The sequence below is a fragment of the Diadema setosum genome, chromosome 5, assembly GCF_964275005.1.
Source record: "Diadema setosum chromosome 5, eeDiaSeto1, whole genome shotgun sequence".
Lineage (NCBI taxonomy): Eukaryota > Metazoa > Echinodermata > Echinoidea > Diadematoida > Diadematidae > Diadema > Diadema setosum.
Window position 1 is genome coordinate 26,585,090 of NC_092689.1, and position 27,706 is coordinate 26,612,795.

The following is a 27,706-nucleotide window of genomic DNA, read 5'->3' on the forward strand; positions in this document are numbered from 1 at the left end:
TTTGCTTTGTTTTATTCATTACTGTGGCAAATGATTCTTCAATTACAGTTTGAACATTATTCCAAAGGTTCATTATTCTGAAGGTTCATACAATGTAATGTCTGATTAGAAAATTTTATGAGGTTTGGTATTCCAAATTCTGAAAATAAAATAATGTTCATTATTCTGATGATTCTTTAATCTGAAAATGTAGTTAAAGCATTTGTTACTCCAGTGAGAATTGTAAGACCGTAAACGAAATAAAGTTTGTAATTCGAGATTTTGTTAGTACACACCTTCTTTTCATTTTTGATTTAACAAACCTTATTTCGTTTTCGGATGAAGGAGTCTTCGGAATAACAAATCTAGTTTCATTCTCTGATTAACGAACCTGTGGAATATCAAATTTTATTTCATTTTAATTTTTAAGAATTACGAACCTTCGGAATAATGGCACAAATGTTCGTTTAAATTAATCCTTTTCTATTTTTGGATTAACAAACATTTAAGTATACAGAATTTGTTTGTTTCGGAATAATGAACTCTATTTCATTTTCAAATTAATGAACCTTCAAAATAACGAACATAACCAGATTGTTCTATTTTAAAAAAAAATTCCTTATTACTCTAACATCTGCTTTTTCTCATGTTCCATTGGTCACAACCTCATTGGTTGGTCTTTACTTCCCCTGGTCAGCAAAGTGACCACTGAATATGAAACTGCAAATAATAAACTTTCAGCTATTCTTGTTCATTCATGCCTTTTAATAATCTGGAAGTTCAACACTCATAGATCATATCAGATCCTGCAGTCCTATTTTTTTTTTTTGATTGCTATTAAAAGTCAAACTCATTCAAACAGTACGTATAAGGATTGTGTATCTTATTTCAGTTGGAATGAGACAAATTCCCTTCTCAAGCAAATAGATTGCAAGTTATACAGAGAATAAATTCTGTATTAAAGCAAGATATTTGGCGAATCTTGGCTGTCATAAAATTCGCAAAATCAAAATGCACACGAACATTTGGGTTTTACCCTATATTTTGTAGTTAGATGCGTACTGTGCAAATCATTGTAATTAAAAATGTGATGAATCTTTTCAGAATGGCTATGCAAATAAGTCCATGTCCCATAGCACAAGATTCTAACAGTCCTTTATTTTATTTATTCATTTTATAATTTTTTTTTTTTGCTTCTTGAATGATATGCTTCTTGAAAGATGATAATGCAAAATATTATTGAAATGAAAACTTGAAGGGCATTGGTGTATGTTTGCATACAAATCACCAGGAAGTAACAAACATGAAATCAAAATTGAATTAATTGTCAAGCTCTGTTGGTGTTCAGTGCACCATGTAGTTTCTCTGCTTGTTGAGTATTGTCACTACAAATACTATCTAATGTGATACTCTGTGTAGTTTTCTTTTTGTAAAAACTAGTATTATATTTGACTTTTAGACTTTGGAAAATGCCACCATTTGCTGATAATGCTTTGTTGGGTTAAAAGAAGGTCATCCACCTCTATTTCTTAAAGGATTATATGTGTATATCTCAGGGCTCCACACCAACATTTTGCTCTGGTGGCCAGTTCAGGGCACTAAAATCTTTGAATCTGAAATTGTGGTGGTCCAATAAAGAAATGTAGTGGCCCAAAATAAAAGGAAATATACCATTTCATTTTGAAATTTAGATGCCTGATCAGGCCACCTAAAGATAATCTCTTTAGAAATTTGATGGCCCTGCATCAATTTTTGTTGGTCCTGGGCCACTGGACCACCACTAATGTTGAGCCCTCTAGATAGATTGATAGATAGATAGATAGATAGATAGATAGATACTTAGGATTCACTTACCTTTGATATTGAGGACTTGCCCAATAAAGCGCAATGGCTTTTTACGTTAAATAGAATACAGAAAGTACCAATCATGATTCACTATTTTGCTATATGAGGAGTGTTGAATCCATGGACTGTATAGAGTAACTTTAATGCAAAAAAAGAAAAAAGGTAAAGTGGTAGCACCACTAATAAAGATAATGTTCTAAGAAACAAGCACAGCTGAAAAGACAAATTGTGTATATGATTTAAGTCAGATTTATTTGGAGGTTTTCTAATGAAAACAGTGTTGGTCGTCAAAATTCACAGCCCTTTAAGATAAGGAGATTTTTAATTTGATTAATTGACTTCTTAGAAATGTGCACTTCCTACCATAGACCAGCAAAGACGGAAGTAGAATGCTTTAAGAAAAGGAGAGATATGATATTGAGACAAGAATGAGAGATGCATACTCATAAGAATAATAGAAAGTTAGATTCGAGATATGTAAGTGGACACTTGTTTTGTGCAAGGGATTATATATTAAGGTGAGAAATAAAAGGATATTTGTTTACTCAATTCAGTTTTGATACACATGTACAGCAATCAGATTTACAGAATTACTAACGTAACTGGTTAGAATCACTTGCTGTGCGTATTTCCGTGTTATGATCGCAAACTTAATGCAATCATCGTCTCTGTGGTTTGCTTTATTCTGGGATGAAAAAAAATATCAAACGACAAAACAAGGATGTGTCAGTGGATGGGTCATCTCAGCTTCACTTTATTAAAACAACATCCTTTTTTTTCTGATGTGATCAGCGAAAGACAAAGTAAAGTGAGCGTATGTTTGTGTTGTCACTGGACACATCTGTAATTCTATCTGCACCAGGAACTAATTTCAATCCTGATGACATGATGGTAATTCCCATACTTTGAAAAGGGACTCATTTCACGGAAGGGTTTCCAGTGATTTAATGTTAGTTGCAAGCAATTTCAACAGCAGCAGGCAGGAAACACTAATCTGTTGTGCATAGGGCCTACTGTAAAATCAGAAATATTCGCGGCAAGAAATTTTCACGAGTTGGAGCTGATGGCTTTTTTCACAAATTGCCACTGACATTCAATGCATGTAGTGCGGACAAGAACTTTCACAGGCATTTTAATCTTGCGAATCTTGGTCCCTCACACAATTCACAAAAATTTCATGCATGCATTTAAATTTCTGGTTTTACTGAGCTATTGCAGTACTGTAATTGTTGCAACTTACTGTGATTACAAACATTCTTGTGAGAGTTTCCCTAGATGTGAATAGTGACAGAAAGCAACTACTTTTCCCTTTCTTGATGTATTTTCAGCTTCCTTTTCCATTGTAGACAGTGGCTTCATAACTTTAAGCTTTATCTCAAGCTTCTCTGTGTGTAAGACATTAAGAAATTTTTTCATAAAATGATATTATTGCATCAGAGTCTGTGAATATTTAATCCTGATTGATAATTTACCTTAATTTATTCATATAATGATAAATAATTTACCTTGTACACACTTAAAAATCCTGTGTGAGATATACAGTCTGAAATGGTATGACTCTGTCAGGCAAGTCTTTTGACCAATGTTGGGATTGTTGGGATTGTTGGAGTAACTTTAAAAAAAAAATGCATTAAAATTTTATTTCAACCCATTAGTAACTGAACTGCCTGAAACTGCCTGTCTTCAAATCCGTAAAATGCCCGAAACCACCCGTCCACTTTTTTTTTTTTAGTTTTATACTTTTCCATTTTTATTGTTTTCATATAGAATATATAATCACGTAATTTGAAAGAGGTCAAAGGTCAACAAAAGTGTGTCAGAATTACTTCTGTGACACACCATTCTCTTGGTATAAACACATTAACCTACAATAGACAAAAATAAACATGCAGTGAGTTATTTTACATAATGTAGAAAGTTGTCGAAATGAGAGTAATATTGCTATACCTTCTAGGGAGCAATAGGCCATTATGTATGGAATCTTCAGTTGCTAAAGGGTTAAGGAAAATAAGGATAGAAGAGGATAGAGAAAGTTGTAGAGTTGTTCTTTTTTTTTTATAATCAATGTTATTATGTGCTGTTTTACAAGAATATCATTTTAGAAATTGTGAACAATATCCTAACAAAATACTAAACAAAATTGTCAAAAGCTGTGGATGTATGAGACCTGAGCAGGATGCAGGCCTAATCTTTGATTTTTTTTTTTTTTACCTTTTTTTTTAAAATTAAATATGTTATAAAAATGTTTGAAGCAGTGACATGATATTTCAAATGTGCAGTTCTGTGCATGTGTATGGGGTTATGCACAGAGGGGTAATGCATATGGGTATTTTTAGCTGCCATCAAGGGGCTTAAAAGAGGAAGTAGATGTCTGATAGTTCTAGTCTTATTTCAAGACCCAGAGGTGAGGAATTTCAGGCAGAATGAATGGTGCCACTCCCCCAAAGTTCCAAAGCTGTTGGGCATGGATGATATTGTTTAAAGGGATTTTCAATACAACTCCCTTCAGTCATGATTTTCAAGCTGTCAACCCAACAGCCCATATCAATAAAAACAAGCAAACTTTTAACACACAAATAAAACACTATTGGGAAAAACAAATGTGATCTATGTATTTGGGTATTACGAACCCTGTGTTCATTTTTTTTCTTAAAATGTGTCTATTGTACCATAGTTGTTTTGTAACCCTGCCAGTCCCATCACCTGAAAATACTGTTGATATTTTGCTAGTATGCTTGCCAGTAGTTATGAAAGAGTTAAACTTCAAGAAATCCTGAAAATGTCAGCAGTCATCAAAGACTGACAATGCAGGAACAAGCAATGAAGTCTATCAATACCCTGAAAATTTACTTTGTGACATGCAAGAGCATTGTTATAGTAATGCTTTGTGAAAATATGAGTGCGAAACTCTCTACGAGTAGAAATAATCACAAGAAGAATATTTCAAATTGCACTAAAAAGTGTATGCATCTTGAATTTAGACTAGTCGACAGGTATTATCAAAAGGCGTTTATCACACAGACTGGATGTTTTTGTGTGGATCTTTGTGTGTTGTATACTCACATAAAATTACTTTTGCTTCTGATTAGAACACTAAGAAATTCAGTAAATCACTAGTGTGGTCAACAGCTTCCAAACAGCCCTCTATTTTAAGTTGATAAAATGTCATCCACTTTATCATCATGTCATTGTTCAGTCTCACAGCTGAAGGAACAACTACATCTCAATTTGCTCTCTTGATTGAATTTGGCAGCATTCAAATAGGTCATAATCGTCTGATGTCTTCTGTTATATGTTATGTGCCCACTAGTTTTCATGCAATTAGAACTATGTTATAATTTTTGTATCTTGTACCACATACACAAAAGCTCCCTACCATGCTGTGCTCGGTCCAGTGAACTCAGGTCTGTTAAAGAGACTACAACTTGTTGCTGTCAAAAGTTTCTTCTTTTTTTCTTTTTTTTTTTCAGTTTATAAAGATCTTTTTTCATAGCCCAAACCGGAGTTACTATTCCAGTTGGCTGCTGTGAACACTTTCTCAGCTTTCGCTGTTTTGCTGCAATGGTACAAAAAGTAGGGGAAGGTATGACTCGGTTGTGAGTCAGTCAGGGTTATTGCACAGCTTCTGACTGTAGAGAGCAATTGAATACGCTTCAGGTAGACCTGTCCAACCCCTACCTGAGATATATATTATGTACTCTTTATATTACATGTACATGTGTTACACCAGGGAGGTGGACAGTGATTAAAATTGTCGTTGGTTTACCTTGTTGTTTGGTCACTATAGGCAATTAATGAAATTGACTACAATCTTAGAAATCACAAATTTGGGGGGGGGGGGGGAATTATGCTACTGCTAGAAAACGCAATACTGTAATGTTCTCTTTTTGTCTTCTTTTGTCTGCTTTTTGCTTCTTACATTATTTATGAAATAAATGTACTCAGTAAAGGCAAGCAGAAAATCTTTTTGATTTTAAGTTATTTGTGGCTGTAGTCTTTGCTAAAATTAATGAAATTCTTGCCCCGAGTTGTTTTTATTGCAACTGATAGACAAATTGCCCTACATCGATAAAAAAAGCACCAGTCAAATTAATAAGTATTGATAGTACTTTAGTAGCCATGATAAAGAGGATAGAACCAATATTGTATTTGCCTAATGTAGGGGATAGCAGTGTTCTTCATTTTTGACAGATTATGTAAACTATTTATCAAGATGAGGATGGTGGTGTTTGACCCCCTCAAAATCTTACACTTCAAAGATACTTTTACCTTCATATCCAAAGGATTGAGTGAATGCAGCAAAATTAGTAGAACACATCAATGAAACTTTGAGAAAAATTAGACAGTTTGTTCAAATAAACAATTCCACGTAATTCCTTTTTTTTTTTTTTTAAGTATGGTTGGACCTACTACTTATCCACCGCCTAATGTTTATTTGCTTGATAAGAATATTAAACACTGAAATTCACATAAAAAACTTGACCTACGTGATTGAGAAAATCCAGCTCTATCAAATGCCGTTGTTCCCTTTTCAATTCAAAGTTTCAGTGCAAAAATATCGCCGACGAACTTGCGTGGCCTCGTTTCAGCTCCCCGCGGTAAATCGCGTTATTAGGATCGACCGCTGTTTTTGCATTGACAATGCACGCAAACCGAGTTGTATTGAACACCGTGTTGTACAAAGCTTTTTAGAAGCCTTTTAGAAACTTCCATAGACATTACATTGTGCTGTCATTACGATTCGGTGAAAATATTCATTCGAAATTTTGTCCTTGATTAAAACCATTAATGAACAGTGAATTATCGCGTTTTCCCACACCATCCTCATCTACATTCAAAGCCAATCCATTTTTATGTGCTTTGCGCGCAGAGAAGTGCGTACTAAGTGTTCAGTGCGCGAATTATACGCGGTCGGTTTAAAAGAAGGTGGTCGATATGTAGTAGGGCTACTATACACATTTCCTTGAATCGCTAATAGACGTTTGTTCAGGGCAATATTATTTCCCCTGCCTTCTGAAAGAGCTAAGTCAGGTGCTCTATTATTACGCAAAAAAAAAAGAAGGTGAAAATATGTTGAATTTTCTTTATATTTTCTGTGTATTGTTCTATGCACATGACATCACAAGCTGTAGTAGTCTCCTGACCCAGTGATAGCGGCACTGAAACTTTTGAACGGACTGTCAAATTTCCCTCAAACTTTCACTGTTGTGTTCTCCTGATACTGCTGCATTCATTCTATCCTTATATCTATGAAGGTGAACTTGTCCTTTAAGGCACTATACAGAGATGCTTGCTCCATTCATAACATTCAAATTTGAACTATTTTGTTATTGGGTATCCGTAATATGACAGATTTCCCTCCTTTCTTGTTTGGCACAGACACGGTGTTCGACTTGACAATCCTTTACATGTCAGATGTCATCAACTGGTGCGAATACCTCTTCGATATCTTCAACCCCTTTGATGTCTACTTGCAGTCGGAGGAGATCACTGAGTTTCCCACGCACGAGAACACCATCCAAAACATTTGTAACTCGCGGGTACAGGTGCTTATCATTTCTCCCAAGTTTATCGAGACGGCCACAGGGCAGATCTCGGAGATCACCGGCCGGAACTCGGTGGTGGGGCTCCTGTGTGGGGTGGAGGAGAGTGAGCTGGTTCGGCTCAAGGATAGGATACCAGGATACGTTCACTGGCGCCTCGTGGATGCCAGAGATGGACCTCGCTGCATCACCGGCACCACCTTGGACGTAGTGGACGAAATGATCAAGCAGGCCGAAATGGCCGAGTATCACAGTCAGGGTGGGAACCCGGACTCAGACTTGTACCTGCCAATGGGCCCAGCTGGGGGCACCAACGATAGTGTGTATACTCCCATGGGTGGAAAGAAAGGTCACTATGTTCACATGGGAGGAGGTGGAGGTAGGCTGTTTCAATCTTTTCCTGTATTCTCAGGCCAAAATACACATCCTTGTCATCTGTGTGTCCTCTGACATTGCCACATTTCATGCACGAGACCAACTTATTAAGCTGTTTTACGATTTGTTTCCTCACATGTGTTTTAACCCTCATGATAATATCAAATCATAGTCATACAAGTATGGGACTCCTGAAATTCCCCCCCCAAAAAACAAAAAAAAAACAAAACCCAAAACAAAACACAACAACAACAGAGAAAATAGGAAGAAACTACAGATAATAGAGCAACAGGATTTGGAATGAATTAAACCTGTTTTGTTTTGTACTCCCTTAGAGCTTTACTCTTGTCTTTTCTTTGCTTTGTCTCAAATGGTTTATCATCGCTGGGGTGGCAGACCTTTTGTCTTGATTAATTTCGATGGTGAAAATCACTCTTGTGGATTAATTGTCCTAGCTGTCTTACCCTAAAAATGAAGGAAAAATGATCCCATTTGTTGAAATACTTTAGCTGCCGTGGTTTTTTTTTTTTTTTTTTTTTTTTGCTTTCCAAAATGCCAACATTAGTGAGATGTGAGGTTTTGTCGCCCCAACAGTAGTTACATTCACATGCTGTTCCAAAACTTTAAGCTTAGTTCGAAACCTTTAAGTTTAGTTCGAAAACTTGTGATGATTAGCTTGCAGTTCAGCGCTATTTGGACACACTCGAAAGTAAGCAATCTTAAAGTTTAGTTGATGATCAGAACCACAAGACATCTTAGGGTTTACACTCTATCCGCGGGGCCGGGGGGGGGGGGGGGGGGGGGTCCCCACTCATATAGTTTCACTTCGTGTGGACACAATAATCAACAAGCTTTTGAGTTATCATGAGCCTCGCTTCTCGTTTGCTTCCGGGTCAACCTCCCTTGTTTGTACGGGCATAATGTCATAGCGAAGTCTCTGCGCTTCCGGTATAATCATCGAGCAGGATTCGCTTGTGAGTTGTATTCGCTCGTAAGTTGTAGTGATCTTAACGTTAAAGTGCGTGTGAACTCGCATCGTGAATTCATGAGTGGAGCTAATCATCGACAGTTAAGTAAACTGCAAGTTTGGCAACTGAGTGTGAACAAAGTAACTACTGTTAAGATTGTTCATGATTGTGTTGAAGAACAATATATATTATGTTAATATTCTTATGACTGCTCACTTTGAGTGGTCACAATGAGATTCAGTATCATGTAGCTTTGTTCATACCTTGCAGATGTTCTATTTTTATCCAATTGTTGCTCTGTGCTGGTGTTTCTATGCTGTGTTCACATATTCAAGTTGAGTTCACATTTCACTCTGGTAAAGCAGAAAGCATAAAAGTGTAGCAATCATGATTGAAAAATGGGTAAACTTCAAACATGATTATCTCGAAATATTATTCTTACATGAAAATTGTGTATACGATGGTTCGGATGACTGCCGACGATATGTTCTTAATTAGTAACAAACTTGTTCCTTCACGTCATGTACAGCTGTTACAGAGGATCACTATCTTGAGATGGGTGGTGAGTAAATCCTGTAATATATAATCTTGTTCCTTCCTTTGTTTTCTCTCTAAAATATGTTTTACAAACTGTGTATGTAAACAGAATGCATGCTTCACTGCAAATGTTATCACAATAAGTTTTTCATATAATTTTTTACCTTGAATAGGTTTGGGAACAGTATATTCACTTTTACTTTTGTGCTTTGAGCAGTTTTTGATTTGTGTGTTTTGATTACCCATAAAGTTTGACATTATCATGGAATACAATATTTTTTCTTCAGTTCTGTTACTTTCAGGCTACAACAAAAATTTCTCCTTTTTTTTGCTGTTGTTTCCAGAAGTGAATCCATTGCATTCAAAAAGCTACCAGCATTTGTAGAGTGAAAACAGAAAAGAAACCAAAGAAACAGATAAATAAATATTCCAACAGAATAGTCAAATTTGACTACAGAGAAATTATTTTTTACTCCCATAGAAAATGCGATGAAAACAAGAAACACCATTCGATATAATTGAACATTCCATCTTGATGCTATAGTATTTAATTTACCAAAAATCAAAGTTGAGTATCATCCCAGCTATGGTATCATGCAACCAATACTCTTCCAAGTTTCATTGCTTTGTTCCTTGATTCAATACTGTTTCTTCTTCTATTCAATTCAAACTTATAATTTGGGATATCTCAGCCAAACTTTAGGGAACTCCACTATCTATTCAGCCTTTATTGATTTAGTGAATAAATTACGAATGTTTTTCAATACAGGATAATGTGATTTTGATTGTGTACATCACTGCCGTATCTTTCTTTTTCTTTTTAAGATTTTGCAGTAATTGCTGCATTTTATTAATGATGTTATGTTGTTACCCCATTTCTTCCTTATTTCGGTTACATCTTCTAAAATACACCCTGCCTTCTTGCATGCCATCCGTCACCATGGTTACAGGCCAATTAGTGTACGAGGAAATGCATGGTAAGGATACAGTTGCTGTCATTTTACAATCAGCATTGTTGCAATCGCATCTCTCCACCTTTAGTGCATTAAGTTTCAAACAAATACATTGTTTTCATTATCGTCAACCATCAGATGTGTCCTTGTAAATAATCACGAACAAATACGATCCAGTTTGATAGACGTGCCAAAATAATTACAATGAATTGTCAATCAGTTCATACTGTAAAATGGGTATGAATCTTAATTGGTATTCTCATACTATTCTCTTGTGTTTTTTCTTGTAAGAAATTTGCCATTCTCTGATTGTCAAAGAAAGAGAGAGATCCTTAATTCCATTCTGCCTGTAACCCATTTTATGCTCTGACTGTTTGAACCTGCTTTATTTGCATCTGTACATGATTTGAAGTTGATGGGACCGTATAAAGGATGAGCAGTAGATCAGCACATGTGCATGAACCTTTCATAAGTCACAGTTGTGATAATATCTGCAAATTTGTTACTCGAGAATGCACAATGATTTTTGAGACACGTATTTATCCACTTTCCTGTTTTGTACTATTTTTTCTGTATGCCCCCACCCCCCACAATGCACTCTGAATGGCTACATTGCATGCAAATGCACAGAGCATGGGCAAGACGAATCCCATTACCTTGATATGGATGGTAAGAGATGTTTTCACTACTTATTATGTTTTCTGCACCTTTTTTAAGACGTTGATATATGTGCAATAATTTCTTTTCCCCCCAGGCAATTGCATTGTTTTAAGCAGTGACCAAATGCTTAGAACTTTAAACTCTGTCGTCATCATATACCATCTTTAGCCTTCATAATGTGTGGTATTTGTGGAAACATCAATGAAGACTTGATAGCATTAGAATTATCAGTATTGGGCATGTGTACTTCATAGTAACTACTTTGTCTTCTTACTTTACTACTTCTCAAAGTCCTTCCTACATATTCATTATAGTTTAGAAAAACTCTGTTCTGTAAAATTGGTCAAAGCAGGTAAAACTACAAAGGTCAGAAATAAGAAAGAAGCAAAAAGTAAAAAACCTGTGCAGCATCCTCTTTTATTATAACAGAGCTTTACTGAAGGTTAGATTTGGGTCACAGTTATCATATCTTGAGTGTAAAAAGAAGGTAAGTCAATTCATTTCGTGTGAGTATAAGCGGCATGACAATAACATTGTTCATCATATCCAACTACTTTGTTTGAGTCATGTCTGAGATTTGGCTTGGATTATACATAATGCATATGAGCTGCCTTCTCTTGAGAAACTGATGACGCACACAAATCATTTTACACCACTTCACTGGGCCCTGGCTGTTAGATACACTTCATGTGAATCATCATCAGGAGAACATTTAACCTGTTCCATACTGAATCCTGAAATCTCCATAGATTTAATACACAACCCACTAGGTTCCCGTACGGAATGGGTTAACATGGACTAACTATGATGTTCCAAAGCTTCTGCCTGTCACCTGGTGACTGTCTATTGGTGACCATTTGTGATTTTACTTCTCACTCACTCATTCTGTCCCTCTCTTTTGTTTTATTTTTGTTGTTGGTTTTTTTTTTTTTTTTTTGTTTTTTGCTTTTCAATAAATTTCCACCACCATTTTCATGTCACTCGTAGAGGTACAATGTATGTACAGTTTATAACACCAAAACAAATCTAACTGTGGAGGGTAAGATCATCTGCTGTATTGTACTGAAGATCTGAGTCGTATCACAAATCACTTTTGATGCATGATGAGGGAAAGTTGTTTCCTTTTGCTTTTTGAATAAATTTCCACCACCATGTTCATGTGACTTGTAGAGGTATGAACAACACCATTTCAAACAAATCTAACTGCCTATAGAGATGTGGAGGGTAAGATCATTTACTGTATGATACTATCACATTCAATGCATGATGAGGGACAGTTTTACCCATCTCATTCTCTAATTGCTCCCCCTGGGTTGTCCAATCTTTGTGTTTTATAGCAGACTAGCAAGGCAGTGATCCCTTGGTAAAGTTTGCAGACATACAATGTAATTGAGGTGTGAATTTCCTTCAATTTTTCTGTCAATCACAACTGCTGATCTGTAATTTAACAAATAATTCATTTGTAGAGGGATACAAATTGAAGAAAATTCACACCTCAACCTTCACCCCTCTGATTGATATTCCCATGTTTACAATTGGTGTAATTATCCATGTGAGAAAGTTTGTTTTATATTAATCTCGTCGTCACATCTTGTCAGCGTGGTGGTATAGAAGACGGTATGACAGAAGTATATAGTGCAAGTAATAGTGTGCTCAGGAAACTTCTTTACATTAAAAAGGAAAACAAAACAAAACAAAACAAAACAAAACAAAACAAAACAAAACAAAAACCCAGAAATATAGTGAGGTAAGCTGATGTAACTCCATTCAGTTTCTTCCACTGAATGCTTATTAATCAGATTTTTTTTTTTTTTTTGTGGGGGGTGGGGGTCAGTGGAGGAAATAGGAGGGGGGTAATTAGATAAGGAATAGTTTCCTCAGGATGCAAGAGGTGATATTGACACAGAATGTGTCATGTCAAATGGAAGTTGTGAAAGATTCTCCGTTCTCAAAAGTGTCATTTACATCTATGACAATGCGTGAATGAGAGCTGTGGCTTTATGAGTTCTGTGTTTACCACAGCTCCTGTGAACACCACTTGTAACAACGGAGACAGGACAAACTGCTGAGGCAGAAAAAAAAAAAAAATCACACACACACACACACACACACACACTAATCAAAGTCTCTCTGTACCAATTTTTTTTTTTTTTTTTATTTTCTTATCTTGTTTTTAGTTGTGAATACAACATACAAGTATGTCACCTACTTGTTCTGCCTGAAAGTAATGATAGGTCTTTAAACCGCATCAAATTTCTATGATCTCTACGAACTGTATGAAGTTGTGAGCAGTTCTTTGAGATTGTGAATGTGGGAATGAGGGGAAATGAAGTGACCAGTACAAAGTATGCAGATCTTTACCATGAGCAGTAAGAGCAAGAGAAGTTTCTTTAAGACATCAAGCACAGATCCTGAAATGTGTGGGACCACAGTTTCTTGAGCTAAACTTGGTGTCCATAGGTGTGGGAGAAATATGCTCAATGAATTTGATAAGAATTTGTTGTATTGATATTCTTTCTCATGGTATAACAGATACATTGCTAATTAACATTAAATCATTTATCTATTCAAATTTATTTGTGTTGATTTAGAATGGGCTTCATGATCTTTTGCCATAGAATGTGTTTAGATATTGAAATGTCTGTTGAAAAAAAAAATATATATATATTTGGGCTTTGGTTGAAAACATATGAATCATATGATGTTTGTTTTCTTTTTTTTTTAATAGCCTCAGTAAAAACCTCAGTAAAAGATGATCATGAAGAGCTGTACTTGGAGTTTGACTCTGGTAGGGTATTTACAATGATTACATTTGGCTTCAAGTAATGTATTGTGGCTCCGCAGCTGCATGTATCAATTATGCAATAATAATGGTGAATAATAATGGTGATTATAACCCTCCAAGCCTTTCTTTTTTTTTATTATTATTTTTTTAAATTACAGTTCAAAAGCAAAACTCAGAATGCTTATGATATAGAGCTCATATCTAAGAAGTTGCTGTATATACCGCTATTATGCATTTGGGTTGCGTGGAATTGCATATTATACTGGATTTGTGTGTGTGTGTGTGTGTGTGTGTGAAAATGCATACATTATACCATATTTCATTGCTAAGTAAATCAGCTTCAAATTTGTATTTTGATTTTTTAAAGAAATCATGAACAGATAGAACTGAGCAAAGGTATTTTCTTTTTTTAGAGATATATCAATGTCATGAAGCTGCTGACATGTATGATATATCATGCAACCGACATTATATCAAAATAAATGCATTCTTTGATTCATACAGAGACAAATAAAATAATTACATGGTTTATGTGGCATTTGATTTTCTAGAATGAATTAAAAAAGACAAATCATGTGTCCTGTTAGTAACATGCACGTGTAACAGTTACACGTGCATGAACTAATTTCTTTTCATAAGCGCATTTTGTTTTATTTAGACATTAGCATTCAAGACAATTGTCCAAAAGTTGCAGGCTTCAGGAAAAAAAAATATATTTTTTTTAACATTTGGTTTCATTTCAGTCTGACATTTTGTTCGTGATTGTAGCTTTGTTTATCATTGGTGCTTCAGTTTGTAGGGATCTTTGCAGTTCATATGATTAAAATTTAATAATATATTTTTGTTTTGTTTTCCAGAGGGGAAAGAGAGAGAGAGAGAGAGAGAGAGAAAGAAAGTATTTTTATACATTGCCCCCCCCCCCCATTTAGTTTGACTTTGATTTCCACATTTTAGTTGTTCATGTTTGCATGTTAGTAGTTTACAATAAATATATATAATATGCCGAGTATACACCATGGCCTATCATTTTTATTTTCATAATCATTGACAATGGCACTTTGGCACTTGGATGTGGACTACTGGATTACTGTACATGCCATATATTTCACGAGGTTTGTATTTTCACAAATTTTGTGAGCTGGATGCTATTCACGAATTTAGAACTCACAATTTTAAAAACATGCCAAAGATATCAACTCTGATCCTGATATGAGTGTGATGTGTATGCATACATTTCTCCATTCAGTACCGTACTCAAGGATTGTGAATTTAACCGCTTGCAAAATTGTCACGAAGTCATGATTCATGAAAAATTAGTCTCGCTAAATATTATGGCATATACAGTACCTACTTATATATATATAAATTTCTAATGCTGTTAATACATGCACAAATTACGTGGCTCCATGTCGTAGGTTTATGCGAGGTTTAATGTGCTTGTGAAACAAATTTTGTGATAGTTCAGAATCATGTTTTTGTGGGGTAATGAACTTTATTCTGAAGGTTCATTAATCTGAAAATTGGTGAGGTCTATCATTCCAAAGGTTTGTTATTCCAAAACACACAAATTCCATCTACCAGTACGGTATAAAGGGTTTTATATATATGGTTCGTCAATCCAAACATTTGTGGCATTATTCAGAAGGTTCGTTAACCTGAAAAAGGAAATAAAGTGTGTTCATCCAAAAATGCAAAAAAGAGAAAAAATATGGTGTGTAAATAGACTCCTCAATGAATGACTTCACAAGTCAAAGACCACTTGAGAACTCAATAAAACTATTAACTCATCTTATGCCAGGGACTTTGGACAATGTATTAAGCACTTCAGGGTTATCTGTGCCATTCAGCACTCAAAGCATAGGAAGGTTAAACCATTTTTGCAGTAGCTTGAACCATATGTCATAGAGCAAGTTATTTGAAAATGTTTTATTCAAATATTTAAAAGTATTTTAAATACTTGAATGCCCATACAAGGCTTTATGGCAAAGTTGTAGGTATTTGTGTACAATAGAATTTCAAGACAAAATTGTGTCAGATATTTTGCAACTAATTTCCTGTGACAATTACATTATGGAATGGCAAACTTAACTTGTAATTGAATCATTGCACAAGTCAGAGAACATTGGAAAAACAGTTTTTGTAGTAGTTTTTACTGTACATCAAAGAAAATGCTGAGAATGTGGAATGCTTGTTAACATGTGCTACAGTCACACACGGCCGGGTCACAAAACGGATTTGATCCAGGTAAAAATGAGCCGGATTAGTCCCTGAATGGAGGGTAATTTATGGTACAGTGACACACAGCCGGATTTCGAACAGGGTCCATAATGAATAAAAACCGTATCGACCCGGTTCGAGCCGTAGAGACCCGTATCGAACGGTATAAAAATCCACTTTTAAATCCTTAGCTGAATCCTTTTCGACCCCTATCAACCCGGGTGTCAACCCGCTTCGAACTGTACCGACCCGGATGTAAACCTTGTCATCATCCGTTGCATGAAGGCAATGCGGTATATGGTAAGGGTCCATAGGGTTTTTACGCTGTGGGTTGCAGCGGGTCGATGTGAGTCAATGCGAGTCAATGCGGTTCGAACCAGGTCAATTCGGATATCAATATGGAATTGAAAATCCGTGAGAAAATTTTGAACATGACCAAAAATTTTTCACTGCCGTATCATAGCCCCCGGAATCCATCAGGAATTAACACGGGTTAAGATGCAGGTCACTGTGGGTCTCTACGGCTCAAACCGGGTTAAAACGGTTTTAATTCCTTATGGACCCGGTTCGAAATCCGGCCGTGTGTGACTGTAGCATAAGGGTCAAGACTTGAAACATATCACATGGCAGATGAAGCCACATCGGTCTTTCATTGCAAAAATCAAGTTTCACTCATTGAAACAAATCATTTGCACAGCTCTACTAATTGAAACTATATTAACTGTTATATTGCCCAAGTAATGCTTGCACTAATCTGTTTGCACCTGTACCTGATGTATTGAAAAAACAAAACAAAGCAGAACGGAAGAGAGCACTAAAGATATATGTCATATATCTTTACAACAGCTGAGAAAATGTCAATCACTGTATTTTTGTCTCACTCTTTCACGGAATTATCTATAATGAAGCCTTATTTTCATAAGCACTGCATAATCGTATTTGGTGGATCCTGTTTGAAGTTATAGGTATTTTATGATTGTATAATGGGAGTTGCCTAAGTCAAATCTCATAGTGCGGCCATCACATGGTAAAAGGGTCTATCTTGACAAATTGTGACTTTTCGTGAATACTTCAGAATCTACCTAATTCTAGGTGCTCTTTCCATTGGTGACATCGGCTTGTCTCAAAAACTTCTTTTTTAAAAGATATTTCTGATCCTTTTTCTACCTTAAGATAGAGATAAAAGATCGGTGCTATCGGTGATGTCTTACACGGCAAAACGGGCTATCTTCGAGTTAGACCGTTTTACCGTAAAATATCAAAGTACTGAAAGGCATGGTAAAAATATCCAAGAGAAAATTATTACTACAGTCAAACTTGGATACCTCGACGTCGGATAAGCCGAATATCACTTACCTCGGGGGCAAAATGAAAGTCCCGATTGTTCCGATGGAGTTTCCGTGTATTAAAATTCGCGTAGCTCGAAAAAGATAACTCGAAGTTCGGTTACCTCGAAGGGAAATCTAATGTCCCGATCTTAATTAACTTATTATTTTTCCCAGCATGTTGCTCGAATCGAAATTGCAAACATCACTCAGCATCTCCGATTAAGCGCGCGTTGACAGTGAAGACATGTCACAAATGTTTTCACACTCGATTGTACATATTCCGAGACCAGAACAATCGCGCGCCCAAGAAGAAACACCCGATACGCAGCTGACAAGGAAAATCCCCAACACCTACCAACACACGTACATGGTATGCACATAGCACCCGTGCCAATGGAGTGCTTTACGATAGCACTACGCGCTGCCCCATCATTTGCTTTTCTTTAACCACTGTGTTTTGATTTTTGATCGAGACAGTCATACCGTGCGCGTAGATTTCTCAACCGTCGGGGCGCACCTGCTTACGTTGACAGTTATATCTTTGCCATTAATCACGCTCCACTGTCAAAACATCAATCTCCCTCGTAGTGCCTTTTTTTAAATTATTATTATTTTTTTTGCCTTTCGCGAAGTTTACTTCCCCGAGAACGCAAGCACTGAAACTTTTTTTTTCCCCCAGCAATGCGATTATGAAAATCTGGAAGTATAGGCCAATCACAATGAAGAATAGAATACACAGGGCTCCGCACTAAGTTTTATCGGGCCACCAATATCATTGATTTTTATTTTCTGGTGGTCGAAAGTAAAATCTGGTACCAAAAAAAAAAATCAGGAAAAACATTTATAGAAAAACTAAATCGGTCCTACTAAACATAGACAAATTAATATTAAGCATTATTGAAGTGATACAGATGCCCATGTCTAAAACAAATGAATAGAAAATTCAATCATCTTACTCTGTGTTTAAAGATTTGACAAATAGGCGTAGAGATTATTTAAAAAGTTGATGCCCATTATATTGAGGAGGTCAAAACTTACGTTTGAAATGAGAAAATGGGAGCATTTGCTGACATTTGTTAGCATCCGACATTTGTTTTAGCATTGTAAAAAGCCGAAAGTTACCGTTATTCATTTTTAAATGTAAAAGCAAACAACCGACATTCATTTTAGAATCTTACGGAGCTGAATACTATCCTAATCCATTTCCAAACGTGAAAGCAAACATCCGCTATTTGTTTTAGCATCTAACTGAGCGGATTAATACCATTAATCATTTCCAAATGTTAAAGCAACAATCTGTTATTTATTTTTGCATCGTACGGAGCAGAATATTACCGTTATTCATTTCAAACATCCGACATTTATTTCATTGTCGAACGGAGCCGAATGTTACTGCTGTCCACTTCCGAAAGTGAAATGAATCATCTGACAATTATTTTATCATCGCACGGAGCCGAATGTTACTGTTTTTCATTTTCAAACGTCAAGGCAGACATCAGACATTTTGGACCATGAAACGTATAGCTGAATGTTACTGATATTTATTTCGAAATGTACCGTAGCAAATATCCAATATTTTTTTATCATCGTATGGGGCAGAATGTTACTGCTGTTCACTTCCAAACATGCCAAACGTAAAAGCAATCATTCGACATGTATTTTAGCATCTTCCGGAGCTGAATGCTATTGACATTTACTTTCGAACGTAAAAGCACACATCCGGCATTTATTTTATCAGCGTACGGAGTTTAATATTATTGTTATTCACTTCAGAACATCAAAGCAAACATTCGACATTTATTTTAGCATCTTCCGGAGCTGAATGTTATCAATTTACTTTCGAACGTAAAAGTAAACATCCAGCATTTATTTCATCATTGTCAGGAGTTGAATATTATTGTTACTCTTTTCCGAACGTCAAAGCAAACATCAAACATTAATTTTACCATTAAACGCAGCTGAATGTATTCATTTCGAAATTTAAAAGCAAACATCAGACAGTTATTTTAGCATCATATGGACATGATGGAGCAGAATATTACTGCTATTTTCTTCCGAACATAAAAACGATCATCTGACATCTATTTTAGCATCTTCCGGAGCCGAATGCTATTGCTATTTACTTTCGAAAGTATAAGGAAACATCCAACATTTATCTAACCATCGTACGGAGTTGAATGTTATTGTTTTTCACTTCCGAACGTCATAGCAAAAATTCGACATTTATTTCAGCATCTTCCGGAGCCGAATGTTATCCTTATTCATTTCCGAACGCAAAATCAAATATCTAACATTAGTTTTAGCACCATACGGAGCTGAGTCTCATCGTTATTCATTTCCAAAAGTATGAGCAAACATGCGACATTTATTTTAGTATCATACCAAGTCGAATATTACCGTCATTCATTTCCACAATTAAACGCAAACCCCTGACATTTATTTTAGCATCTTACGTAGGCGATTGTTACCGCTGTTCATTTTCAAAAGTAAAGGCAAACATCCGATTTTTTTTTATTTTTTATTTTTTTTAGTGGCGCGATTGGGTCACCAAAATCTTTATTTCTGAAATTTTGATTTCATTTCCGATTTTCACTCAATTCATTCATATAAAAGTTGATTCAATTCAAATTGACAAGCATGCAAACAATCAGTAGGCACTATAACAGACACCATGTTGAACATCGATAAACGTCGAACATCGATAAACATCGGATAAGTCGAAGAAAATTCGACGTACGCGTACCTCGAAATTCGCGTACGTCGAACCATTTTCTTCAGTCCCGACGAATTCGAGGTATCCGAGTTTGACTGTACTATATGAAGCTGTGCTTCACTTTTCACTCAGTAGGGAGAATTCCTGACAAACTCAATATGTGTGAGACAATTTTGTGTTTGAATATCTCTATGGTATTCCCTCTTTTTTCTCTTTCTTTCTTTCTGACTGTCTGTCTGTCTGACTGTCTATCTATCTCTGATTTTAATCCTGCTCTGTTATTGATGGCCATTTCCTGTCACACCTGCAATTCATCCTTTTCTTCCACTCTTCCATCCTCCTCCACATTCTCCTTCCTATGTAGAAGTGAAAGAGCAGAGTGAGTCATTCTACCTTGACATGAATGGTAAGATTGACAGCATCAGAATTTTTAGACTCTTAACTCCTAACACCATGTACTTTTCCTCTTATATTGCTGATCATTTTTTTCTCCAACTTGTCAAATCAGCAGGTTGAATACTTGATCCTGATGCAAAGGGAAAACACTCAGTTTATGTCAGAGTGTGTTATCATTAAAAAAAAACTCTTATCATTCATTGTTAGGACTTCACAGGTGAATTCCTGGTTACTCATTCTTAGCACATCAAGTACGTATTAAGTTACTAATCTTTGTGTTGGAAAATAGAGAATGATATTTGTGCTCCCTGTAATAAGATTGAGTCCTTAGGAACTCGGCTCATTTGGGAATATCGAGATTGTTGTAAATATAGGTTTTCCTGGCCAATTTCATTATTTTGTCATTCAATTTCATATTAGAAGCATTCATTCTAGCCAAATGTGCCATTGAAAATAATTTTTTGTTGTTCAAATCAACTAATGTGGCAACTCATTCGCACATTTGTGCACTCTAATTTATTGAATGCTCGTACATTTTCAGCAATAGTTATTCAAATTTGCCTCAACATGTGAGTAACTCAATTTTACAAAATTGGCCAGGAAGCCCAGATACTATATTTCATGCAGTATGCACCTTTATATTGTTGTAATTGCAGAAAAAAAAGAAAAGAAACTTCATCCTCTTTTGGGTTTGAATGAATGAATATTCATTTTGAACAACTTTAAATGTTTTTCCAGTTAATACTACCAAACCGGAAGAGCTGTATGACACTCCAAAAGGTAGTGTATCACTGATTTTAATCAGATTTGCAAGAAATGGAAATATGTATAAGATTAAGAATATGCTTGTCATATACTCATTCTCATCATTAGTGGAATGTAATTCACTGGCTAATCAGCCAGTTCTGGATTTAAGTTCTAGATTTAACATTCTTTACTTTTGTTTCACATAAATGAATGAACTTTGACCATTACAACCATACTAGTTGGGTAGCTACTGCAATAATCACCAAAGATTATTTGTCATAGTTATCATTTTGCCAGTGCAGTCCTTCTCCCTGTTCAGATGCAAGCCAGTTTATACCAAAACTCGATAAAGAAACGACATATAAAGAATTATCGTATAGCCGACAGACCGTTCAGATGCTAATCTCGACTGTTCTGGAAATGGTTGAATAGATGTGCATTTTCTCACTGTGCATGCTGTTATGGTCATGAGTGACACGTATAGGGTCACCTTTCCTTGCGCACTCCCATTGAGCCCCGCTCAGGTATACCATTCTATGGTCACCATGCGTTCAGACACATAATGGACATGATGGAATGCTGATTTGTTATCGAGTTCTAGTTCGAAACGATGCTCTGACCATCGTTTCATTATACATTGTTTCATTAGTCAGCATTCAGACGTATAGATTCATCGTATAGCTATACCTTTCTATTATGATTTTTTTTTTTGCCCTTAACACCCTGCTTGTTGCAATTTAATTTAAAAAAAAGAGAGAGAAAAAAAAACTTCATCTTTTGGCTCTGAATGAATGTTTATTTTAAACAACTTTAAATGTTTTTCCAGTTAATACAACCAAACCGGAAGAGCTCTATGACACTCCAAAAGGTAGTGTATATATCCAATTTTAATCAGATTTGCAAGAAATCAGAATATGTATTAAAATTAGGCTTATCATCTACTCATTCTCATATTAAAGTTGAATGTACAGTAAGTCACTTGCTAAGCAGCCACAAGTTTGTACATTAAATTTTCTTTGCTTTTCTTTGACATAAATGAATGAACTTTGACCATTAGAACCGTACTACTTGGGTAGCTACTTCTATTACCCAAGGTAACCGTTATTTTTCATAGTTATTGTTTTGCCAGTGCCGTCCTTCCCCTTGTTCAGACGCAAGCCAGTTTATATCAAAACTCGATAAAGAAACGATGTATAAAGAATTATTGTATAGCCGACAAACAGTTCAGATGCTTATCTCGACCGTTCTGGAAAATGTCGTATAGACATGCATTTTCTCACTGCGCATGCTGTTATGGTCATGAGCGACAGGTATAGGGTCACCTATCATGCGCACTCCATTAAGCCCCGCCCAGTTATACCGTTCTATGGTCGCCATACGTTCAAATGCGTAATGGACATGATGGAATGCTGATTCGTTATTGAGTTTTAGTTCGAAACGATGCTCTGACCATCGTTTCGTTGTACGTTGTTTCATTGGTCAGCGTTCAGATGTATAAATTCATCGTATATCTATACCATTCTAATATAAAGTTTTTTTCCCGTCTGAACACCTTGCTTGTTGCAATTGGAAAAAAAAAAAGAGAAAAAAAGCTTCATCTTCTTTTGGCTCTGAATGAATGTTTATTTTAAACAACTTTAAATGTTTCTCCAGTTAATACTATCAAACAGGAAGAGCTCTATGATACTCCGAAAGGTAGTGTATCTCCAATTTTGATTAGATTTGCAAGAAATCAGAATATGTATTAAAACTTAGGCTTATCATCTACCCATTTCCATCATTAGTGGAATGTAAGTCACTGCCTCAGCAGCCACAAGTTTCTACATTAAATTTTCTTTGTTTTGTTTTACTTACATGGATAAACTTTGACCATTACAACCATATTACTTGGACAGCTACTTCAATAAATCATCCAAAGTTATTTCTCATAGTTATCATTTTGTGAGTGCACTCCTTGTATTCTGTTTTGTCCCAGAGTAATTCATTGCTGTGTGCAAAGTTTTGATATACTTCATATCATGGGTTAAAGATTAAGTATCTATCTGTATGCTTGTTTACTTTGCTAAACACTGAAAAATTAAAACCCAATGATCGAGCTACATCTAACTAGTTTAAAACAACTAAGTTCATGCAATCAGCACTAACTAGTATTGCTCAGACCACTTCTAAGCTTCTAATGCCGTCATTCCTACTATCACTACTCCTACAACTGCTATTGCTATTGCCACAAGTACCATTGTACCTACAATGGTACATACCCGTTTCTTCCTATCTTGGACACACTGTATACCTCTATACAACAAAGACTGCTGAATCTGGAGATGACCCCCCCCCCCCCCCCAAAAAAAAAAAAAAAAAAAAAAAAAAAGTTCTTGCTGTCAGTGGAGATATGATTATATGATATATATAATATTATATAATAGTATAAATGAGGCCAAAGTGTGTGTGTGTGTGTGTTGGGGGGGGGGGGGTAAGAAGGGCAGGGAGCCCCCCCCCCCCCCCCCCCCAACAGTTCCATGGCCCATGCAGAAGTATCTCCATGAACCCACACCCACTAATACAGTCCAATCAATGCAGCCTAAAACCCCATTTATACACAAAGTCATCCCAGGAGCACTCCTGAAAGGCTTCGACTTACGCCCCTCCGTGTCTGTTCATACAGAAAATAACTGCTCCCTGAGACCACACATAAAGTGGCTGAGAGTGGCATAACTGTCGAGGTGGCATTCAAGTGCCCTGGAACTTCTAACATTTAACTTGTATGCACAGTTAGCGCCATATTTCACTTCAGGAGCACTCTCAGTTGGTCACCATTTATACAGAGTTTAGGGTACTTGAGGAGCGCTCCTGAGCCTAAGCTTGAGAGGGTTGTAACTTTATAGTGCTCCAGGTCCACACTGTCTGTTCATACAGATTTCAGAGGGGCTCAGGAGCGCTCTAAATGCTCCATATGAATGGGGGTGTATCAGTTGCCTTCTTCCCCAAGTGTGCACAAGCTGGCTGGTATTTGTCTGCTTCATGTTGTTTTTTGTTTGTGGAAGAATTGGATTACATTGCTTCTTCACAGTTCTTATTTTGAGGTATAGGTGTGAACAAAGTTTTGCACTCTAGTGTTTAAAAAGAAAGAAAGTGCCATCTTTGAATGGAGTTTTGCAATTATGGTATAAGACATGCCCATTTGATGACTTACAAATGCATAACTCTGATGTCAAATGACTGTGTGACTTATGTGAAATATGATTGGCTGATTATCACTGACCATCTCATCTATTTGTATATATATATATATATATATATATATATATATATATATATATATATGTATTATATTGTGCTTTGTTTGTTAAGTTATATGAAAATGTTTTATTCAAATAGTCAAAAGTAGTTGAAATGTGTAAATGCCCATACAAGGCTTTACTGCAAAGTTGAATTTCCATGTACAGTAGAATTTCAATATAAAATTGTGTTAATGTATTTTGCAAGTGATATCCTATTTAATGGCAAACTAAATTTGTAATTGAATCACTTCACAAGTCAAAGAACATAGGCAAAACACTTTTGATCATAGTTTTTATGATACATCAGAGAACATGCTGAGAATGTTGAATATTTATTAACTAAGAGTCGAAGCCACATCGGTCTTTCATCACAAAAATCAAGTTCTACACACGAAACAAATCATTTGAAGAGCTCTACTAATTGAAACTATATTAATTGTTATATTGCCAAAGTAATGCTTGCACTAAGCTTTTGTGCATGTACGTGATATATTAAAAAACAAAGCAAAACAAAACTGGAGAGCGCACTAAAGATACGTAATATGTTGTATACTTTCAACAATGGCTTAGAAAATATCAATCACTGTATTTCAGTCTCACTGTAATGGAATTATTTTGTCTATAATGAAGCCTCATTTTCATGGGAGTTCGTGTCTATTGACTGGTAAGAAAAGACTGAATATGAAGCATGAGAAATGTGAGGTAGTGGTCACTGCACCACAAAATTATCTCCATATATTTCAAAATTGCAACATTTGAATTTAAAGTCATACAGCAAAGGTTGATGCGTAGATCAGGGAGGTGGAGAGAGACCACCTCCCTGCATAGATGAAGCACTCCAAACCGAAAATGACTGGAACTTTTACTACCAGAAGTATCTAAACAACATAGAATGAGGAATTTGAAGAATCTCTCACTGTTTAGCCCAAGAAAATGTTTTTGTTTTGTTTTGTTTTGTTTTGTTTTTGTTTTGTGGGTCCTGCTTGAAGTTTATATAAGTATTTTATAATTGTAATGGGAGTTGACTACGTCGAATCTCATAGTGGGACAAAAGCATTGCAACATGCTCCACTTTTCACTCAGTAGGGAAAATTCCTGACAAACATAATGTATGTGAGACAATTTTGTGTGTGAATTTCTCTGTGGTATTCCCTCTTTCTTCTCTTTCTTTCTTTTTTTCTGTCTGTCTATCTCTCATTTTAATCCTGCTCTGTTATTGATGGCCATTACCTGTCACACCTGCAATTCATCCTTTTCTTCCACTCTTCCATGCTCCTCCGCATTCTCCTTCCTACGTAGAAGTGAAAGAGCAGAGTGAACCATTCTACCTTGACATGAATGGTAAGATTGACAGCACTGGAATTTTTACACTCATTACCGTTTATACATTGTATCAGTGGGAAAGCGGTATGATATCGGCAATTTTTATCTTGGGGTCAAGTGGCAGTACCTCACCAGGAACCTTCCCACTTTAATATATTACTGCATTTTTCTCCAACTGGTTTAATCGGTTGAGTACTTTATCGTGATGCAAGGAGGAAGCGTTTTGTGTCAGAGTGCATTATCATTATGTGTACTTAAAAAGAAAAATCCTTTTTCATTTATTGTTATTACTTCACTGGTGCATTCATGGTTACTTGTTCTGAGAACATCAAGTGCATAAGTTACTAATCTTTCTGTTGGAAAATAGTGAACAGTATTTGTGCTCCAAGTGATAAAATTCAGTGCATTTGGGAAAACTGAGATTGTTGTAAACATAGGTTTTCCAGCCAATTTCATTGTTTTGTCAATCACTTTCATATTAGAAGCATTCATTCTCGCCAAATGCGCCAAATCTCGTCAAAATCGTTTTGTTGTGTTTTTTTTTTGTCATTCAAATTAACCATTGTGGCAACCTATTTGTGTATTTGTGCATTCCAATTCATTTAATGTATGTACGTGTACATTTTCAGCAATGTTATTCAAATTTGTCTCAACCTGTGGGTAACTTATTCTTAATATTCAAATTGGCATATAGGCAAACAAGCTCATAATAGGAGCATTAAAATTAGATCGTACTTGCTGTGTCTGTCAAATTGAAAAACATCTATTATGTGGATCACACATGAAGATGAAAATAGATATGTAAAATGAAGATCACAAAAACAATATGATGATCATGATGAAAATAAAGATGTACATTAATGGTCACAAAAAGAACATACTTGTCAATAATGATAAAGGAAGGATTAATATTGAAGTTTACTTAGATTGTTGAGCAAAAAAAAAAAAGAAAGAAAAAATTTTCAGATGAAAAAATTATGATCATAATGGTAAAATTGGAGATAAAATAGGAAAGTCATATTCAATGATTAAATGCACAAAATCACTCTTGCTTATATGTGTGAATTACAAAACTGAATGCTCGGTTGTGAAAAATCGATCGCTCAAAAATGAAATTGAATGCGCTCTTAAGTGCATACCCAGCCTATCACACTAATTTGAATACACAAAGTTGGAAATGCATGCACAAACACAAAATTGAATGCTTACATCCAAATTTGAACTTTATGACCATTGATTTGGGTGCCTACAAAACAAATATGAGAACACTAAACATGAAATATTGTTTGATCAGAGTCGCTACACCAAACTCAAACATATGAATTTGAATGCACATAAAATGAAAAAAGAATGACAATATTATGATATTGGCCAGGAAAGCGTAAATTCTTATTTCATGCAGTATGCACCTGCATAATGTTGCAATTGCCCCCCCCCCAAAAAAAAAAAAAAAAAAAAAGAGCGAAACTTCATCATCTTTTGGGTTTGAATGAATGCTTTAAAAAAAAAAAAAACTTTAAATGTTTTTTTCAGTTAATACTATCAAACAGGAAGAGCTCTATGACACTCCAAAAGGTAGTGTATCACCAATTTTAATCAGATTTGCAAGAAATCAGAATATGTATTAAAACTTAGGCTTATCATATACTCATTTTCATCATTTGTGGAATGTAAGTCACTTGCTAAGCAGCCACAAGTTTCTACATTAAATTTTCTTTGTTTTGTTTTACTTACATGGATAAACTTTGACCATTACAACCATATTACTTGGATAGCTACTTCAATAAATCATCCAATGTTATTTCTCATAGTTATCATTTTGCCAGTGCACTCCTTGTATTCTGTTTTATCCTAGAATAAACCCGTTCTATTTAAGAAATAGACTTTCTACATTAGTCTAAAAAATTTGACTGATTTTGCTAAAAATAGGTGCTCAAAAAATGGGAAAATCAGTCTACAAATGATCGAAATTTTAAATCTTAATCTGAAATTGTGGTGCAAGGTTCGGCATAAACAAAATGGAATTAACAAATCTATCCTTCATTTCTTTCAGAATTGC

At 35.6% G+C, this 27,706-nt stretch overlaps 1 protein-coding gene across 1 annotated transcript in view; it reads left to right on the top strand.

Moving 5' to 3' along the window:
• Positions 1 to 27,706, top strand: part of LOC140228816 (uncharacterized) — a 136,078-nt gene that overhangs the window by 744 nt on the left and 107,628 nt on the right. The window contains exons 2-8 of the mRNA XM_072309089.1: positions 7,204 to 7,746; positions 9,240 to 9,272; positions 10,198 to 10,224; positions 10,831 to 10,869; positions 20,268 to 20,309; positions 21,038 to 21,079; positions 25,624 to 25,665. Of these exons, the coding sequence (XP_072165190.1) occupies positions 7,204 to 7,746; positions 9,240 to 9,272; positions 10,198 to 10,224; positions 10,831 to 10,869; positions 20,268 to 20,309; positions 21,038 to 21,079; positions 25,624 to 25,665 (768 nt within the window). The remainder of the gene's footprint in view (positions 1 to 7,203; positions 7,747 to 9,239; positions 9,273 to 10,197; positions 10,225 to 10,830; positions 10,870 to 20,267; positions 20,310 to 21,037; positions 21,080 to 25,623; positions 25,666 to 27,706) is intronic.